This window comes from Colius striatus, chromosome 2 (assembly GCF_028858725.1).
Source record: "Colius striatus isolate bColStr4 chromosome 2, bColStr4.1.hap1, whole genome shotgun sequence".
In the NCBI taxonomy this organism is placed as follows: Eukaryota; Metazoa; Chordata; class Aves; order Coliiformes; family Coliidae; genus Colius; species Colius striatus.
In genome coordinates, this window is record NC_084760.1 from 44,950,783 (window position 1) to 44,972,231 (window position 21,449).

Here is a 21,449-nt window from a genome sequence, read left to right on the forward strand (position 1 = left end):
CTGGCCAAAAGATTTCTTGCCATTTTTCTAGCTTAAGGAAACGCTGAGTTTGACATGTAGTCATGTCCCAGCAACTTGACATATCACCTGAGCAGTTGCTATGGTCCCCAAAGATGCTTTTAGCTTGGGCCAGCTGCAAGAAAGAAGATACATTAGTCCAGCTAATAATTAGCTGTAAGATGCATTAACTCAGAGCTATCCTACCAACAGCTAAGCTAATATGCAATTGAGTAACCTAAAACCTTTCTTAGGGTTTCAGCTTTCCAAAGAGAACAGCTCCATCAGATGCCACGTCTTCAATTTGCATCTGAGCTTACTAAAGAAGTGTGCCTGGTGTGACCCATCAGTGTGGAAAATCTGTGTTCTTCAGAGGACTATGGCCTCTCTTGTTTGAGTCTTGGCTCTTTCATTTTTCTGACCTTTGCCTTGCTCCCTTTTCTCAGTGTGGCCTCTCACACCGTGTCTATATCGGAGAGATAGAGCAGGTTGACCCGAGATCTGACTATGTGGGTCAGCAGCCAAAGAAGAATCAGATGGTAGTTTGACTTTTTTTAAACATTTTAAAACATTTTACATTTAAAAACATTCTCTATAACAGGAGACAACACTCAAGAAACACCAGCTGTGTCTCAGACCTGGAAGGATCCACCCAGGCATTTGCACCCGTATCCATGGCTTCAATGAAGAAAGATGTGCTACTTAGGGCACATCTCAGTCTCAATCCAGTCATGCTAGCTGTAAACAGATGTTAAGGTCTTATGGCTTGGCTTTTCCATACAATCATCTCTCCAGCCAACAATGCTGACCTGGAATCACTCATGGTGTTCCAGTAGCTGAAAACCAAAGGTCCTAGATGATCTCTAGAGGCCCCTTGCAACCTCCACCATTCTATGATTCTATAGCAGCTGCACCACATAGGCTGATTGGGAAAATCAAACTTTATCCCAAGTTCATGAAGATTTGGAAGAATAAAGAAGTTCCAGACTCAAGATTTCACAGATGCACTGAGAACCCTGCAGAATTACCCCAAAGATAAGTGGAGGGAATCAGTCATAAACTCTGTGTCAGTGCAATGCCCTGTTTTCAGCCTTTTCTACATGCTTCCTTAGCCTTAGAAGGATACCTGAATCCTGTCACCAAGAGACAACATCCAGGAGTGAAAAGAGACATTTGCTATGACTGCTCATTCAGTCCGTCACCTCCCTGCAAAACCGGTGTGTGTGGGTGCTGAGTACCTGCCAGTGTTAATTATGGGGACTAGCATGGAGAAGTTGGACAAGAGGTGAACACTAATTCTGACAAATCCTTCTTGCAACCACAGTAATTTTACTGAAAACTTGCCTGCTACTGCAACCTTCATTCACCCAGTATGTGCAAGCCTTTATATGCATGTTGCAGCCTCTGCAAAGAGGAATGTCCTATTGACTGCTGTACGTTGAACACCAAGAGCACATGGAGTTGCCTGTATGATCTCTGTGCACAATTTCTGAACACAGCTCAAGGGAGAAGAGAAACCATCACAAAACGCATCAAGCAGCACTTGCAGATCACACAGAATCCCTGAATAGTGGGGATTGGCAGGGCCCTGCAGAGCTCATCCAGCCCAAGTCCCTGCTAAAGCAGGTTCCTCTCCATCAGGGGGCACAGGAATGTGTCCAAGTGGGTTTGGAAACCTCATGAGAAGGAGACTCCACACCCTCCCTGGGCAGCCTGGGCCAGGGCTCCCTCACCTCGACACCAAACAAGTTTCTCTTCCTGTGCCAGTGGCACTTGCTGGGTTCCAGCTTCTGCCTGTTACCCCTTGTCCTGGCACTGGCCACCACACAACAAACACTGGCCCAATCCTCTCCACATCCGCCCTTCAGGTATTTCTCAGTATTGATGAGGTCCCCTCTCAGCCTTCTCTTCTCCAGGCTGAACAGCCCCAGGTCCCACAGCGTTTCCTTCTCACAGAGGTGTTCCCTCAGCATCTTGGTAGCCCTGCAGTGGTCTCTCTCCAGCAGTTCCCTGATTCTCTAGTGCTGATGAACCCAGAACTGGACACAAGACTCCAGTTATAGCCTTCCCAGGGCAAGAATGTCCCTTGACCTGCTGCCCACACTTCTGAATGGCCCCCAGGATGCCATTGCCCTAGGCCATGAAGGCATGTTGCTGTGTCAGATATGTACATCTCTTTCCATGGCGGGTTTGTATCTTTTTTTACCATAATTCCAGTACATATAGCAAATAAATTCAATAAAACCCATTTCTCAAAACAGTTTTCCTGAAAAATGTTGTCCTTTGCTCTTTGTACACTACTTCCAGAAATGTTTGTGTCATTAACAAATGGCCCCCTTCCACCAGCAACTACCCTGAACTGTCGCACATTAATTAATGAGTAAGGAAGTGGCTGCAGTCCCCTGTGCAACTCATCAGCACCCATTAAAGTTTCTGGCTGAATTCCTACTTACTTCACTAGATGGAGGGTCTAGACCTATAAAATGTTTGAATTTTTCCTTTTATTTATTTCTTTTTGGTTCAACATGCATAAAGGAGGGAAAAAATAGGAAAAATACGGAGTAAGTGTTGCTTCAGCATTCCTAGAATCATGGAATCACAGAATCCTTTAGCTTGGAAAAGATCTTTAAGATAGAAACATCGAATCACGGAATCATTACAGTTGGAGAAGACCTTTAAGATTATTAAGTCCAATCATTCACCTAACACTGCCAAGCCCACCACTAAACCATGTCCCTCAGCACCTCATCTATTTATCTCTTAAATATCTCCAGGGATGTGGACTTCACCACCTTAAGATCATCAAGTCCAACTGTAAATTCAGTATTGCTTGCACTGCAGTGGTGTTATTGTACCTTCGTGTTTGCATCTCAGCCAGTGCTGCCGGATCCTCTTCAGACTCAGGGTCTAAAGACATTTCCCAACCCTCTTTCAGCCCCTAGTGACTCGCACAAGTGACCTTGCAGTGACCTTGGATCCATGCATTGCCAGCGTCCTTGGCAATGGCATCCTGTTTGAATGAATGAACATCTCCTAGGCTGTATGCACAATTAAATTACTGGAACTTTTACTGCTAATTCCCTCAGGGCAGGAACAGGCCAAATGTATTATCCTGGTAGCAAAAGGAAGGCACTTCCAGCCTCCTACACAAAGATAATAAACGAAGTCAAGGGAGTGGGAGCTGTTCGCAAACCAGTGACGCAGCAACGGCTGACAATCTCTCATCACTGATATCCCGGGATGCTTCGTGACAGCTTTTCCCAGTATAGGAGGGGGTTTGGGTTTTTTTGCATTGATAGAACCCCTCCACACCACTGAGGCAGATCAGTTTCAGTGTCCAATTTGGAGGCTGTTCACACTTGCAAAGCACCTTCCTCCCATGACGCTTCAATGTGGGTTAATTCCCGATACCTTGTGACTTTCCCTGTGGGGAAAAGCCTTATCCTATTTCATAGCTGAGAAAAACCACAGCAGAAAAGGGATGTGATTTACAGGAGGTAGCGGCAGAGCCAGGATTCCCTATTTAAACTCTACATCACACGGTTTCCCTTTCAAATCAGATCCGCTTTTCCCCGTGTCTCTTTAACTGCATTTATTTTGTTCTTTGCCTGGATGATGGGGAAAGGAAAAGCTGTCTACAGGGCTTGGGAGACTGTTAGCTGCAGAAAGCGATTTAAAGCCTGAGCGGAGAGGGAGTTAGGCAATGCTGTGAAAACCCAGGCAGCAGCTGCAAATCCATTTCTCTAATCCACAAGCCCCGAGCCCCAAATCCTGCTTCCGATTCCTTTCCATATAGGATGAGCCAGTCTGTTTCATGGGTGAAACTTCTAACATGTCATTTTTTCTTAACATCAGCTATGTAACTCGATGATTTTATCACAAAGTGGGCTAAATCATTCTCTCCATGTGATAATCCCTCTCACATAATTATGGCAATGGCCCAGATGAATCAGTAGCTTGGTTTTTATAGGACTAAAGATAGAGAAAATAAACTCAGTACTTTAATATTTCTGAATATCCCCGTATCCACCTTAAGCTCTCAGAAATACTGGCCCAAGGTTTTCCATCCTTGTGTAGGAGAGGATGTGGGAGGAGTGAGTTTTGAGTACTGGTACGATTATCTCAGCTCTGTGATGTTTCCAGTAGCACTGATTTAATGAATGCTCAGGTTAATGACTGAAGATCGAAGAACTTATTAAATGCTGCTTTCAACTTTCAGCCTCCTCCATCCTGGCGGTGAAATACCTCTGGTCAGCAACACACAGCAGATACCTGCACCTGTTCTTCAGTCTCAGTACCAAATTTCTGGACAGAAAAAAACCCACCAACTAAAAATAGCATCTTTGCTTCTGTTGCATGTTTCTCGTCAACTGGAGGATGAGTGAAAACCAACCACATGCCTTTCACAACTGTGTGTTAATCCTTCCATTAGGAGAGGTGAGAGCAATGATATATTTGCTGGTAAATAGTTCTGCGTTGTATGAAAACTGTCACTGACTAACAAGGCGCTTTGTTCACTGAAGCTGATCAAAAATTTCATCCTTTTCACAGCAGCCAAAGCCTTTTTGTGAACATCGGGAGCCTCTCTGCTGACTTCAGTGAGCTTTGGATCAAGACTGTAATCTTCTTCCTTTCATATTTGTATTTGTGTCTGCAACATGGTAATTGATCAGAACAAACACGTTCAGCCACATAAATCTTCTTAGGTGGGAGAAGCTCTAGGGGAGGGAGAACAAGCCATCTGATACTCGTTAGGTGGATACACAATTCTTGCAAGTCTTTGCTCGTTTCATTTTCATGTTGGTAAGCTCTGTGTAAATTGGAGAGAATCAGCATGTGAATAACGACACTTGCCATTAGAGCTGCCCTGGCTGCAGGAAGGAAAGGCTTTTTGCAAAGAGATGATTTCTTCAGTCGTTTCACCATGAAGAAACTATCTTTAGAGAAAAGCGGAAGGAAGGAGGCTATGGCCATTTTTAGTGTGCAGGTATCAAAAATGAACCAAGTAACTTTTTAAACCCATGTGGCCCAGACTCCTGTTTGATAGTCATCTGTAGCAAATGCTCAGGGAAGGAGAATGAGAAAGAAGGCAAGTGTTTACAGCATTGCATTTACATCACAGTGGTTAATAGCCTTAGAGAGATCTTCATCCAGGAAGTTATCTAATTGCTTTTTGAATCCATTAATCCCTAAGGATAAATACCCACAACATCCTGGTCAGTGACTTCCACAGTTTAATTACCTGGTGGAAGAAAAAACACTTCCTTCTCTTTGTTTCAAATCTGCCACCTGACATAGCCACCCGACGCCTCCTCCTTCATGTGTTTTGAACTGTAGCAACCAGAGGACAGCTCTGTGATTCTGTGATTCTTGACTGTCCTCTCCCTGCTGCTCATGACTTCAGAAATCTGTATCACATCCCCATTAGACGTCTCTTTTACAAACCTCAGAATCCTGCTCTGTCACCCTTTCTGCCAAAAGCCATTTTCTGTCCCTATTCACCCTTCCTGCTCTTCTCAGATGGAGTGGATCACACACACAGCACAGATGTAAGCTTCCAAGATTAGTGCCCTGGCATAACACACATTTGCTTTACTACCCACTCCTTTCTTAATTATTCATAATGTTTTCATTGCCTTTTGGAACTCCAAAGAGCCTCACGAAGATGTTTTTGAAGGACTATCCATAGTTACTCTAAGAACTTCTTGCATGTTAATAGCTAAATTAGAACTTATTACTGTATACATACAGCTGGATTTGTTTCTCCCTATATTCATTACATTTCCTTTATCAACGGTCAACTGTATCTACTGTTTTAACCTTCAGTCACTTAGAATGAGATCCTGTTGCACCTCTGCACAGTCAGTTTTGATTTTGACCACTCTGAATAGTCTTGTGGTATTGGTCATCTCAGAATTCACCCTACATGAACAGCACAATTTCTTGTGCAGATGCCAGCACTACCTGCCTTGTAAGCCCTTTCTCTGGTCAGATCCTTCCTTCACGTTGCCTCCCTTCCAAACTAAAGTCCTTCAGCCTCATGACAGCCTAGTTTCCACATGAGCCTTTGGTGAGAAATCTCTTTCAAAGAGTTTTGGAAATCTCAGCACATTTTATCAGTTGGATCACCCTCTGCCACATGCTTTGACTCCTTCAAAGGATTTAAATCTGTCTGTGAGTCATGACTTTCCCTTAAAGCCTTGTTGACTCACTGTCATTGAATGAGAACTGGTTCCTCTGAGTCATCCACTGACTCCCCCACTCCAAGAACAAGCACACAGTAGGGTTTTGTTTTCCCCTGGATCTAGAGATGTTCTGCTCCCTACAACTTCACTCACCAGGCACATGAAGTAATGCTGCTCTCCCTTACTGCAAACCAATCAGCTTCAGTTTGAGGGCCCAAAAGCTACAACCCAGAGGATGAAAGCAGAAGAGACATACAACATCATCAACATTCCAGGTCCTTGCAGTAGGAGGGAATGTTTTTCACAGATTAAAGAACTCAGCCACTGTGGCCTGAACGTGTTCATTTTTCAGCCCTGTCACAAAATTATGAACTGATTGATGAAAGTCCTGTAAAACTATGGGACACAGGAAAAGCTTTCTAATTCTTATGAGCTCCACATCAAAGCATCCTTCAGAAGAAAATTTTGGAGAATGCAAATGCAGAAGCACCTTTCTGCTATTTTGTTCTGGGGCTTCCTAGGGTACTCAAAGCAATCTGTCTCTTAGGGAAAAAACCCACTTCATCATGTTACAATAGCTCAGTGATGGAAAATCCACCACAAGGATGGAGAGTGGATCAGTCTCTTCAATATTAAGGTGAGGTACAATAAATTTTGCAAGGTTAGCGATGACTTTGAACTGAAATGGTGTTAGCTTTGACTCCTGGCTCCCAGGAGACCTTTTTCTGATAGACAGAAGGGCCTAAACCCCCAGACCTCATACAGGTACTCTCCATCCTTACAATCAGACCATCATCTATCCACCTCTGTTAAGATAGTTTGAACTGCCTTAGAAACTGACCACTACGCTTCCTTTGTTTGTGACCTTTTCCTTGCATCTGTACCTATAAGAATCCAATTTTCATTTGCAGATATGTTTCTTTCAAAAATTCTTTCTCACAAGTCTTCCTTTGCAGTTTTGGAGCCACATTATCACTACTAGAAGGAAGTTTTTGTCACTGGGAGATGGTGCAGGGCACAGCAAAGCTGAGCCAGAACCATTCCATTGCTTGTTTGTGGCCACACAGTGATTCCTTCCTCTGAAAGTCAGGCTGGGGCCTCCTCATCAGTTGCTGACCTGAACTGTACATGAACTGTGACTTCCAGCTGAACACACTCTGTCCTAATCACCACATCACAGAGCTACCCCCACAGATCTCCTTTGCAGAAACTCTCTGAAATATAATTGGGCCATTTACTGATTTTTTTCTGGATTAGACAAGACAATGAAGAGGCATTTGTTTTGTGAGTCCAATATACTCTAATTATTTTTTTAGTTGCCATTGCATCAGAGCCTAAGAGAAGACACTAAAGAAAGCAAGGAATTAGACATCAATTGTGGTTCATGGGGTCATGGAAGAAATGTAGCACACAAAAAAAATAACACATAGGCCACTCTAGTGTCTGTTCTTTAGCACTTGTACCTCATGAACATCCATTAATGCTAATGTTTATGACTAAATAGAACTATAAGTCAATTACAGATCCTGTTAGTGTTAATTCACAGTCAATCTATATATTTGTCTGCAGAACCACTAGGGAATTGGTATACAACAGATTTTTCTTCGTAAGTGAATGGATTTTTTTTTTTTAAGTATAAATAGTCGGAAGCTCTACTATTCCATCTCCTTGAATTAATACAAGAATATGGTCAGAGATCCACAAATTAGTTCTGTCTGGTATGACTATGATGTCAGTGAGTGAAGCGTCTGAGCCCTTCTATTCATGTCCTGTTGCCATATGAGGGTATTAAGGCAGTGGTCAGTAGAATAAAACTTCCACATGATGCCTTGATGAAGACTTCTGTGTGGCTCTAGTCACTCATATAAAACAGCTTGCTGCAACAGAGAAAATCTATCACACAAATGTACACACAGTGCAAAGATCTAGGACAGTAATCCTTTGGATACAGATCAGGATCAGGTGAACGTATAACTTTAGGTCTAGACACAACTTGCCCAACTTAGCCTGGCTTTGGACAGGAATAAATGTATCCTGATTCTCAGCAAAGCTCAGAAAATGGCAATATAAAGCTTTTATGTATTTAATATTCAGACAGTTCATGCATCTGTGCACTGCATGGCTTCCAGTTTTACTGTGACCACATCTACACCAGCAAGCTCATCATCAACGTGGTTTGTTCCCTGATCACAGGTCTCTGTCTTGCCTGTGCTGCTGATCCTTTCTGGCCATTAAACTAGGATTCCAGGATCCAAAGAGATCCTACCCATCCCTAGAAAGATTCTAGATCAGGTTGGGAAGGGCTCTGAGCAACCTGATCTAGTTAAAGATGCCCCTGTTCATTGCAGAGGGGTTTGCAGTAGGTGGCCTTCAAAGGTCCCTTCCAACCCAAATTATTATATGATTCTATGATTCAGTTGTGGGTGGCTCCTGACTCATGCAAAAACTTGAGTTCTGACTAGAAATCATCCAGGAGACAGGTGGTTGTCATAGACAAAAACTGTGCCCAGAGCTGCTGTACCTCCTTGACAGTGTTGATTTTGTTATTTTGAAATCTGGCCTCATTTGACACAAACCCCATAATCTTTACAGGCAAGCGTAGCTCAGTAGATTGCACTGTCTCACTATTTGGCCAGAGCAGATGAATTGTATATCGAGTGGTCCATGCTGTAGAGCAAGCATCAGGTTCAGACCTGACCTCCCAGTTCATTGGCAGGTAGTCTACTAAAAACAAGCTACCAGATTTCTGAACCAGCAAAGCCAAAATGTGCCCTACCCAACTATAATCAGTTCTTCCCAGAAAAGTGTCAACCAGAAATGTTTCCTTTTCAGCAAATTAGCAAATTCATAGAATAATTTTGGTTGCAAAGGACCTTTAAGATCATCAAGTCCAACCCTTCCCCTTACCCTGCCAAGTGTAACTAAAATTAACACTAACTCATGTCCTCAGCTATACAGCTTTGCAATAGCTCCAGAGATGGGGACTCCACCATCTCCCTGGGCAGCCTGGGACAGGGGCTGATAACCCTCACAGGGAAAAAGTTCCTCCTTAGCCCCAATCTAAACATCCCCTGAGGCAACTTGAGACCATTTCTTCTTGTCATAGAATGGTAGGGGTTGGAAGGGACCTTTAGAGATCATCTAGTCCAACCCCCATGCAGAAGCAGGTCCACCTAGAACAGATTGCATAGGAACGTGTCTAGGTGGGTCTTGAACACTTCCAAGGAAGGAGACTCCACAACCCCTCTGGGCAGCCTGTGCCAGGGCTCCCTCACCTGAACAGTGAAATAGTTTTTTCTTATGTTTAAATTGAACTTTTTGTGTTCCAACTTCATCCTATTATCCCTTGTTCTGTTGCTAGATACCATACAGGAAAAAGTGATGCCTCAACCTCCTGATACCCACCATTTAGGTATTTGTAAATGTTAATACAATCTGCCCTCAGTCTCCTTTTCTCTAGACTAAACAGCCCCAGTTCCCACAGCCTTTCCTCATAAGGAAGATGCTCCAGTCCCCTGATCATCTTGGTGGCCCTGTGTTGGACTCTCCAGAAGTTCTTTGTCCCTTTTGAGCTGGGGAGCCCAGAACTGGACACAGGACTCCAGATGAAGCCTCACCAGGGCAGAGTAGAGCGGGAGGAGAACCTCCCTTGACCTGCTGCTCACACTCTCTTGATGCATCCCAGGATGTCATTGGCCTTTTTGGCCACGAGGGCACATTGCTGGTTCATGTTAGTTTATTATCAATGAGGATATCATTGTCCTATCATTCATTACTTGGGAGAAGAGACTGATCTCCACCTAACTACAGGCTCCTGTCAGGGAGTTGTATAGAGTTATCACGTCTACCCTCAGGCTGAACACCGCCAGGGCCCTCAGCCCCTCCCCAGCACACTTGTGCTCCAGCCCCTTCCCCAGCTCCGCTGCCCGGCTCTGGACACGCTGCGGCCCCTCAGTGTCCCTCTGGCAGTGAGGGGCCCAACACTGAACACAGCACTCGAGCTGCGGCCTCACCAGGGCCCAGCACAGGGGATGGCCACTGCCCTGGGCCTGCTGCCACACCACTGCTGCCACAAGCCAGGGTGCCACTGCCCTTCTTACCCACTTGGGTACACTGTTGGCTCATCTGCTGCTGTCCCCAAGATTCTTTCCCTACAGGCAGCTTTCCAGCCCCTCTGCCCCAGCCTGGAGCATTGCCTGGGGTTGCTGTGGCCCAAGGGCAGGACCTGGCCCTTGGCCTTGTTAAACCTCATCCCATTGCCCTGGGCCCATTGCTCCAGACTTCTGAAGAGCCTTCTTACCCTTTCTGCCTTATTCTGACAAAAACCTTGTCACCTGTTTATCTTTTCGGAGCTCCACTCACCCAGGGTATGATTTTGTCCTGCCTTCACAGAGCAGACATTTCCGTCTAGTCAAGCTTCCACCAAATTGAGCAGCTGCTGGGTTACAAGTATTATCACACATGCAATAGCTGTGTACTTCCACTGCTTGGAAAGCTCATGTTTCTAGTTCATTTCTCATTATTGTACATCAAATAGCACCCTCATCAGCTTTCTGAATACAGGAGATTCATTTTTGCTGGCTACAACCGCTCTTGCTGTTTCACCAGCACAATTCAGCACAGAACTTAAGGCTGGGCTGGGAAGTGCATTCTTTAATCATGTTAATGTTATCCTGTGGCAGTTTTCTTTTTAAAATTTTTGATTGAATTTAATGGAAGTGAAAGTCACTAGATGAATGGTTCCAGAGACAGATGCTCTCTGGCTAATCAAAAAATGATTTTGCAAAGCAAGCTTTCACTATACTGTTGAACACCAGGCCCAGCTTACAATGGCTTTGTAGTCAACAGTCCCTGTACCTGCTGTCTTTGCCTAAAGGGCAAGGGGTCAGTCTCTGTCCTGGGTGTTGGTTTGGTGCCCTGAATGAATTATTCCTACAGGATGAAGCTGTGCATATATTTGTCTGCCCATTTGTCTATAAACACGTGCACATATCTAACAAAACGTGTGCCCACTGAAGGATAGAGACCTTAGTCCTGAAGTAACAGTCTGCAGGGACAGCTCAGTCCTCACCAGAGGAGAGGCTGGATGATGGGTACTATGAAACCAAAGGGATTTTTTTGCTTCCAGACTTTCTTTGACGTGAGGACAGTGATTCTGCAGGTGTAGGATTTTCTGAGGGCACAAGTTCTGAGTGAGATTTTCCCATACCTGGATGCTTTGTGTCAGTTCTCTCCCCTTCGCAGTCCCAATATCAAATACTGCTTGAACTAGATTATTTAGCTTCAAAAGTCATCATCCTGGTAGTGGTTTTTTTTGTGGCCAGATTTTGATAGTGGGAGTGGCTTCTTTAAACAAAGAGTTGCCGAAAGCTTCTCCTGTATGTGTTAGGGCTAGTGCCAGTTGGCTCTGAGTTGCACTCACTGCTGATCAAGACTGAGCCCATCAGCAATGGAGGTAACATTTTTGTGAATAACAAATTTGAGAAGGGGAAGAAGTTGCTATGAAGATGTTAAACTGCAGCAGCAGCAGAGGAGAATGAGAATGTGAGAACAACATCTCCATAGACACCTTCAGTAGAGAAGGAGGGGGAGGAGGTACGGAGGCACTGGAAGAGAGATTCTCCTGTGAGGTGTGGTGCAGCCCATGGTGAGGCAGCTGTGCCCCTGCAGCCATGGAGGCCACAGGGCAGCAGAGATCCACTCACAGTTTGTGGAGGACTCCACGCCATAATGAATGGATGCTCAAGGGAGGCTGAGGCCCCGTGGGAAGCCCACACTGGAGCAAGTTCCTGGCAGGATCTGGGAACCTGTGGATAGAGGAGCCCACTCTGGAGAAGGTTTGCTTTCAGGACTTGTGAACCCGTGGGGGACCCGCACTGGAGCAGTTCATTCCTGAGTGACTGTTTCCCTGTGGATGAGACCCACACTGGGGCAGTTTGTGAAGAGCTGCAGCCTGTGGGAAGGATCCACGTTGGAGCAGCTGATGGAGGACTGTCTCCTGTGGGAGTGACCCCACACTGTAGCAGTGGGAAGTGTGAGGAGTCCTTCCATTGAGAAGAAGCAGTGGCAGAGGCCATCTGTGATGGACTGACTATAATCCCTTGTAGTGGGTCTGGGATGACAATCTCCAAGACATAGAAGAACTGCAACCACTTCCTTCGATGCCAATGAGGAGACTTCAGGTCTAAAATTGCAAGGATCAGATAGTGAATACTCTGATGAAGAACAGAAATAGAAGGTCCCTGCCTCCAGTCAGGAGGAGGAAAGGGATGACCGAATCTACTGGACTGTGTGAGTTCGATGGCCTGGCACATCAAACCCACAAAGGTATAAAGCCTTAGTAGACACAGGAACACAGTGTACATTGATGCCATCAAGGTATAGAGGCACAGATTCTGTCTGGATCCCTGGAGTCACAGGGGGATGTGAAGAATTATCTGTATTAGAGGCTGAAGTGAGCTTAACAGGGGACAAACGGGAAAAACACCTCATTGTGACTGGTCCAGAGGCCCCTTGTATTCTTGGCATAGATTACCTCAGGAGAGGGTACTTCAAAGACCCCAAGGGGTATCGATGGGCTTTTGGTATAGCCACTGTATATACAGAGAAAATCAAACAACTCTCCAGTTTACCTGGCCTCTGAGAAGACCCTTTTGTTGTGGGATTGGTTCAAGTTCAAGTGCAACAGGTACCAATTGCTACCAGGACGGTGCACCGGAGGCAATACCGCATGAACCAAGATTCCCTGGCTGCCATCTGTGAGTTGATTCATCAACTGGAGGCTCAAGGAGTAATTAGCAAAACTCATTCCCCATTTAATAGTCCCATATGGCCTGTGAAAAAATCTGATGGAGGGTGGAGGTTAACAGTAGACTATCGTGGCCTGAATGAAGTGACACCACCACTGTGCTGCTGTACCAGACATATTAGAGCTCCAGTATGAACTGGAGTCAAAAGTAGCCAAGTGGTATGCTACGATTGACATCGCTAATGCATTCTTCTCAATTCCATTGGCAGCAGAGTGCAGGCCACAATTTGCCTTCACATGGAGAGGTGTCCAATATACCTGGAATCAATTGCCCCAGTGGTGGAAACATAGTCCTCCTATTTGTCATGGTCTAATCCAAACTGTGCTGGAAATGGGTGATGTCCCCAAACATTTACAGTACATTGATGACATAATTGTATGGGGCAACAAGGCAGAAGAAATGTTTGAGAAACGGAAAAGAATAATTCAGATTCTCCTAAAAGCTGGTTTTGCTGTAAAAAGAAACAAAGTAAAGGGACCTGCACAAGAGATCCAGTTTTTGGGCATAAAATGGCAAGATGGGCGTCAGCATGTGCCTATGGATGCTGTGAACAAAATAGAGACTATATCTCAACCAACTAATAAGAAAGAAACACAAGCTTTCCTGGGCCTTGTGGGATTCTGGAGGATGCATATCCCAGGTTATAGTCAGCTTGTGAGCCCTCTTTTTAGAGTAACAAGAAAGAAGAACAGTTTTGAGTGGGGCCTTGAGCAACAACAAGCTTTTCAACAAATTAAACAGGAAATAGCTCGTTCAGTCACCCTTGGGCCCATCCGTATAGGACCAGATGTGCAAAATATCCTCTACACTGCCGCTGGAGAGCATGGTCTCACCTGGAGCCTCTGGCAGAAAACATCTGGAGAAACCCAAGGTTGACCATTAGGGTTTTGGACACGAGGATATTGAAGATCAGAATCCCACTACACCCCCAACTGAAAAAGAAATACTAGCAGCATATGAGGGACTTTGAGCTGCTTCAGAAGCCATTGGCACAGAAGCTCATCTCCTCTTGGCACCACGTCTGCCTGTGCTACACTGGATGTTCAAAGGGAAAATCCCTTCTATACATCATGCAACCAGCGCTACATGGAGTAAGTGGATGGCGTTGATTACACAACGATCTCGGCTGGGGAATTGCCCAGGAATCCTGGAAGAAATCATGGACTGGCCAGAAGGCAGAGATTTTGGAGCATTGCCTGAGGAAGTAGCTCGTGCCCAAGAGGCACCACCATATAATGAACTATCAGAAGATGAGAGGAATTATGCTTTATTTACTGATGGATCCTGCCGCGTGGTAGGAAATCATCATAAGTGGAAAGCTGCTGTGTGGAGTCCCACACAACGAGTTGTTGAGGCCATTGAAGGAGAAGGTGAGTCAAGTCAGTTTGCTGAAGTGAAAGCCATCCAACTAGTCTAAAGATTGCAGAACGAGAGAAGTGGCCAGTACTCTATCTTTATACTGACTCCTGGATGGTGGCTAATGCTCTATGGGGATGGCTACAGCAATGGAAGAAGACCAACTGGCAGCGCAAGGGTAAACCCATCTGGGCTGCTGCATTATGGCAAGACATTGCTGCTCGGGTGGAAAACATGACTCTGAAAGTATGTCATGGAGATGCTCATGTGCCCAAAAGCCGTGCCAATGAAGAACAATGGAACAACCAACAGGTAGACAAAGCTGCCAAAATTGAAGTAGTTCAGGTAGACCTAGACTGGGAGCGTAAAGGTGAGCTATTTATAGCTCCGTGGGCCCATGAAACATCAGGACATCTGAGAAGAGATGCAACATATAGATGGGCTCATGATCAAGGGGTGGACTTGACCATGGAAGCCATTACACAGGACACCCATGAATGTGAAACGTGTTGCAATCAAGCGAGCCACACGAATCAAGTCTCCCTGGAACAGAGGCCGATGGCTGGGTTTTCAATATGGTGAGGCCTGGCAAATTGACTATGTTGGACCACTACCACGAACACACCAAGGCAAGCGTTATATACTCACCATGGTGGAGGCAACTACCGGTTGGTTGGAAACATACCCTGTAAACCATGCCACTGCTCGAAATACTGTCTTGGGTCTTGAAAGGCAAGTTTTGTGGCGACACGGCACTCCAGAAAGAATTGAATCAGACAATGGGACTCATTTTTTAAATAATCTCATAAACTCCTGGGCAAAGAAACATGGCACTGAGTGGATATACCACATCCCCTATCACCCACAAGCCTCTGGAAAGATTGAGAGATATAACGGATTACTAAAGACCATGTTGAGAGCACTGGGCAATGGGGCATGGAAGCAGTGGGATAAAAATTTAGCAGAAGCCACTTGGCTGGTTAACAGCAGAGGTTCAACTAACCGTCCTGGTCCTGCCCAAACAAAACCACTACATACTGTGGGAGGAGATAAGGTCCCTGTAGTGCACCCAGGGAAATGGCTGGGGAAGGCAGTATGGGTTGCACCTCCCATGGGAAAGGGCAAACCCATTCGTGGGATTGTCTTTGCTCAAGGGCCTGGGTGTACTTGGTGGGTGATGAGAAAGGATGGGGAAACTCGATGTGTACCTCAAGGAGACTTAACCTTGGGGGGAAAACAACCTGTTATGTGAGTTATCTTTTCTAGACAATGAGGTATGAACTTCGCAAGAAAACCTGACAAGTGGACAAACCAAGCCAGTGCTGGTGCCCAACACTGAACACACTGCTTCCCCTGGCCTGGATATCCATCTTGATGGATGAGACATAAGTTATGGCCTGCTCCAGTGAACATCTACAGAGGATGAAAGATATAAGAATGTTGTTTGTTTGTTTGATGCAAGATGCAAGAGGGAATACAAGAATGGTGTTTGTCTGTTGAAGAGTGGGGGTACTGGTTAATGAGAGTATATAAGAATGTATATGGGTTGTTAAGATGGTTTGTCTGAGCACGACATAAATGGTATGGAATAAGGGGTGGAGACTGTAGTGGGTCTGGGATGCTAGTGATTTTCCACAGCAGCTCTTGCAGTGCTGTGCTTACTGTTGACATCAATATTATGACTACTGCTCGCACAGCATCAGGGCTGTCCCTCCAGCACTCCTTCCCCCACCTTCACCAATAGCTGTGGGTGGGCACAATCTTGGGAGAGACCATGGCCAGAACAGCTGACCCAGGCTGACCAAGGAGATATTCCATACCATATGACGTCAGCTCAGTAATATAAACTGGGGGAGAGGAGCAGGAAGGGGAGGCAAGATTCATTTCTGGCCTTCCAAAAGCAACCGCTACGTGTACTGAAGCCCTGCTTCTCTGGAGGTGGCCGGACATCGCTGCTGATGGGAAGTAGAGAGTAACAGCTTTATCTGCTTTTGCTTTGCTTTGCTTCCCACTCGCACAGCTTTGCTGATTCTTTATTAAACTGCTTTTATCTCAACCCACGGGACTCCCATCTTATTTTCTCCCCTCCCTGGCTTGCTGAGGAGGTGGGGGATAGAGCGGTGTGGTGGGCACCTGACATCCAGCCAGGCTCGAACTACCACATCCCTATTCCCCCATTCCCCTGTGTTGCTGGTGGGAAGGCTGTTTGTTAATAAATCAGTTCAGTTCTCCCCAAGTTGAGTCTGTTTTGCCCATGCTGGTAATTCCTGAATGATTGCCTTGGCTCATCTCCACTCATGAATCCTTTGTTTCTCTATTTCTCTATCCCCTGTTTAGTTGAGGAAAGGGAGTTGTAAGAGGACGTGGTGGGCAACTGGCACCCAGCCAGGGTTAAACCATCACAATCCCATATCACGAATTCATTGCAGTGACATACAACTGGTTTTGGCATCCACAGCAAAACCTGCCATGTTATCAAAGGCATTTGTATGAGAGCCAAGACCTCACATGAGAAAGATTTATAATATTAAAATTAAAAACTCCTAGACTCAATTTCCCGCCCAATTCTTTTGCTTTGAGCCTCCTGGACAAACTTTCCTGACTCCTTTCAGAATTTAACACAGCAACACAGCAGCACTGACCAGCCCTGTGCTGAGGAGACACATGACAGGAAGAAGATGCAGTCCATGCTGTGCTGAGCCCTCTCCATGAGGATGTGAGACGTCCTCCCATCACCTCCACCACTGCACAGGTTGGCCACAGCAGACGTGAGAGAAAAAGTCCACATTTGTCTGCCCAGAGCTATCCAAAACTGTCTCCTATCTAAGGTGGCTTGTTGGAAACCACCCTTTTTCCTTCCTCTCCTTTCATCTCACAGTTTCCCTTACAGAGCTCCTATCTCTCTTGCTGCTGGGAGGGAATCAGGGCAGGAGGGGAGGGCATGAGGTCTGTCTGCTTGACAAGGTGTTTAATTTCCATCACCACCACTGCTTTCCGACTCCACATCTCTGCTGCCCAAGTCAATACACCTTTGCAGGTGGTTCCTTTGCCCTTTAGCATCCTGCCTTGGCCTCCTGCAGAGAAGCTTTAGCAACCCCAGGAAGCTCCAAAGTCTCTGCCCTCATGGATAGTGTGGCAACTCAGGAGGCTGTTTGCTTTACCTGGCAGGTACCTCTTTCCCCTTCCTCCATCTCAGCACACAGCATGTTCTCCGCTAGCTCTGGGATTTGCTCCAAGCACTGCTCTCTGCTGATGAGCTTCATTCATACTTACTGTAGCACTGGGGATGTTTGCCTGCAACTGCCAACCAGCAAGTGGGAAGAAAACAACTAACAAAACCTGCAGAGCAGCAGATCAGAAATGGTGAAACTGCAGCTGGATGTGAGCCCTTGGACCTGTTCCCAGTTGAATTTGTAAAGTATCTCAGGGCAAAAGGGTCGCAGGGCACAACCATATGGTCTTGGGGTCACGGGGTCTCTCTAAATGTTAGCAAAGATCATAGAATCCCAGAATCCCAGAATGATTTGAGTGGGAAGAGACCTTAAAGCTCATCTCATTCCAACCTCTGTCCCATGGGCAGGGACACCTTCCACCAGACCAGGCTGCTCCAAGCCTCATCCAACCTGCCCTTGAACACTGACAGGGATGGGGCACCCACAGCCTCTCTGGGCAACCTGCGCCAGGTTCTCATCATCCTCAGAACTTCTTCCCAAGATCTCATCTCAATCTCTCCCCTTTTCCTCTTTCAATTTGGAGCCATCCCCTCTTGTCTTGTCACTACAGGCCCTTGGACAAAGTCCCTGGTTATCAAAAAGAAAAGAAAAGAAAAAAGAAAAAAAGTTACTTGTTAGCAAAAGATGAGTTTGTGCTCTTGATTTTATGCCAGACTAGAAGATGGGTAGGTAGGTAGATAGAAAGGGGGAAGATGTTAATGGGCAAGGCTGAAATCTTGGGAACTGGGGGATTAACAGGATTTTTAAAAATCTCTTATTTTTGTAGAGGAACCCTGAGATGTGTCCTCATCTAGGTGGTCCTGCTTTAGCAGTGAGGTTAGACTAGGTGATCTCTGAAGGTCTCTTCCAACCTGTAGCAGTCTATGATTCTATGTGGTACAGCTGGAAGACTCCCAACAGGATGGTCTTGGTGATGACCTGAGATGAGCTGCACTGCACACCTTGAGTTTATCATTCACATTTTTGGGGATCTCAGTTTGAGATATTGTTCATGGGGTCCTGTGTGAGCCCTGCGGAGGAAAACCCACTGAGCTTTCCCCAGGACTGATGATCTTGTTTCATCGCCATGCTCTCCTGACGGGGCTATAAGGTTATGCCTCTCCCAGGGGATCAGCTGTGTCTTTCATGATGTGGCTCTCAGGATGGCATTATACAATGAAAATAACTGCTTTATTCTTCCCTTGAGATGGGAAAATAGAAATTGCAGTGGGCACCAGTGAGCAAGGCTGAAAATATGCAGGACTACATGGAAAACCCACTCCTTTCACCCACGTTTCTCTTTAAAGTGAACCTGAATATGAAGGATAAAACTGACTTTTGGAGGATGTTGCAGCTGGGGAGGAGACCTACAGACTTTCAGAAACTCACTCTTTCCATATTTCACTGAGCTTAAATCCTTCCAGCACCTTCAGGAAGGTGGGACTGAAAGGTAAGATTTAAAAGACGGAAAACTGTCATGTCCATAAGGTGGGGCTACACCATGGAAGTGCCCACAGATTAAAAGGTGGTGATGTAGGTATCTCCAAGGAGATGGCTTCACTTGTTGAGGTCTAATTGACTGCAGTTGGAGTCAGGCTAGTGATGCCTGAGCTGCCAGTTGAGAGATGTCCACCTACAAAAGGCTAGTAAAGATGAAAAATAACCCATTTTCCCCTGCTGAGGAACAATGCCTCATACTTTTTGGCATGGTCCTGTATCACACCATCGCACATCTGTCTCACCAAACTCAGCTTCTGCTGGTTTTCTTCTGAAACATCTCCCAGAGAAAGTCTGTGTGTCAGGGGTGAGACCACTGATCTCCCACAGAATGCAATTTGGATAGCAAGAGCAATGTCAGCTGAGCCTACACAGCAGCATGAGACTGATCTCCAGAGCCAGGCCATGCTAAAGAGAAATCCTGCGAAGCTGCAGAATGACTCTGCAGTAGGCTCCTGCTTTTCTGTTTCTAAGAGCATGTTACCTTAGTGAAATGGGAGAGTTTCACAACTGTAACACAGTGTTGTGTTGCGTATTACAGTTATATGAGGCAAATGAAGCCTAAAAATGAAAATACAGAGTTTCAGAGAGCAGACACTAAACCTTTGGAGCAGAATACCAAGGACTGAATGGGACATTTACTTACTACATCCTAGGAAGGACTGTTAAAACCCCAAGGCACTTTGCCCACTCCATCCTTATTACCTCTTTCTGATAATGAAATCTCTCATTAGCCATTTAGTGACCTTTGTTCAGGATAGACATTTTGGGTCACAGTCAGTGCTGGAGCTACTTTCTTTAGGGCTTAAACGAGAGCAATTAGCAAGAGTAATCTGCTGTTCTAAATGAGTGAAGAGGAGGGGTGGACAGTACCATTGAATCAATCTGCTTCATAGAGGCAGTACGCCAAAGAAAACCATAGACCTTTACTTCCTTTATTCCAGACCACTTTAGACTCAGACTAACTTGCCCACCAGGGTGGAGTTTGTCCTCCTTCAGATGCCAAAAAATGGATCCAAAGGTTGAGGTCCTACAGAGCAAAGATGGCTCTAAGGGTTGAGCTTGAACACACATCTCAAAGTAGCAGGGACTTTGCTCTGGGGTTCAGAAGGTGACTGGTTCTCCCTCTGAACAGAGAATTGGTGAATGTGCAAGGGCTGTAAGAACCTGGATGTGTTAACCAGGGAAGTAGAGAGTGGAAGTTAGTGTGTGTGACCCCTCTTGGGAGAGAAAATCTACTTTAAATGGATAAAACCCAGCTTTCATTAGCAAAAATATCTCCTACAGCATCTCACCTGTACATGTGATTCCCTCCCTAGCAGTGTTGCCATAGTCATGCATGAAAGGCAAGCGGATCAGGTTTCTTTCCTTTCTGAAGTCAATGGAAGCTCTGAGCTGGATCAGAGCAATACTGTTTTCCATGTACAACCTGTCAAAGCCTCTACAGATGATCAAACCGTCCAGCTTATATTCCTCCAGTAGGAGGCTGAGGTTAGCTGCCCCTACAACAACAGTGAGATCTGGTGGCTTTATAAACAAACCAGAAGTGGTGTAGACATAAGACTCTGTGATATAAAGCTTGGTGCCTCCTCCCCCTGAGCAGTGTAAGGTGGTGCTCAGTAAATTGTACAGGCAGTTTAGCTATAAATAACAACAAAATCTACCCTCATTTCTAGGCAAAGCTAATTTTCAGAGGACAGAGGTGCAGAGGTAGAATATGAATGCCACCAAGTTATAAATAGCCCAGTTGCTAACAAACAGATGGAGTGGGCTGGATCTTTGAGATGGCTGTGCCCCGGGCTATCTGCCTCTGACCACGTTGCCCCAGACAGCTGCTCTATGTTGTAATGCCACAGATCATTTGTCACTGAGTACTCTCAGCTCTTGGACCAGTCAAATTTTGGAGGGGCATCACAGAGGGCTGGACTCTGCCCCTGCTCCAATCTAAACCTCAGCTGGGACACATTGTTTGCATATAGCAGGGCTGTTGCCTGTGCTGCTGAGCTACGGGGACAGGATATCAGCTAAAGCACTGGTCTATAATTATCCATGCTACTTGGTCTCAATCAAAGCCCTCGGCATCACTATAACCTTCCCAAAAACCCTATCCCTATAAACCTATAACCTTCCCTATAAACCTATTCTCCACCAAGAAATGTCCAGGTTATTTTGGGGTATACGACAGCCATGGATCATTGGCAGACTGGATAAAATCCTTGTTTAGGGGGTGGAAGAGTTCAGCATCAGGCTGTAGTACATACATGTATATGTTATCAAGTAGTAGGAATAAGCCCTGGCCTGTTTCACACCAATACATATATGCCTTGTAGGACTACTAGTTCTTCTCTGCTGGTCATTTCTGAACACAAAATGTTGAGAAAACACACCTGCAT

At 45.6% G+C, this 21,449-nt stretch overlaps 1 protein-coding gene across 1 annotated transcript; it reads right to left on the reverse strand.

Moving 5' to 3' along the window:
- Window positions 1-589: 589 nt before the first annotated feature.
- Window positions 590-21,449, reverse strand: LOC133624848 (serine protease 55-like). The gene is given in 7 exon segments (XM_061989602.1): window positions 590-709; window positions 711-814; window positions 817-849; window positions 17,330-17,337; window positions 17,504-17,612; window positions 20,352-20,583; window positions 21,444-21,449. Coding segments are annotated over 7 exon segments (612 nt in total).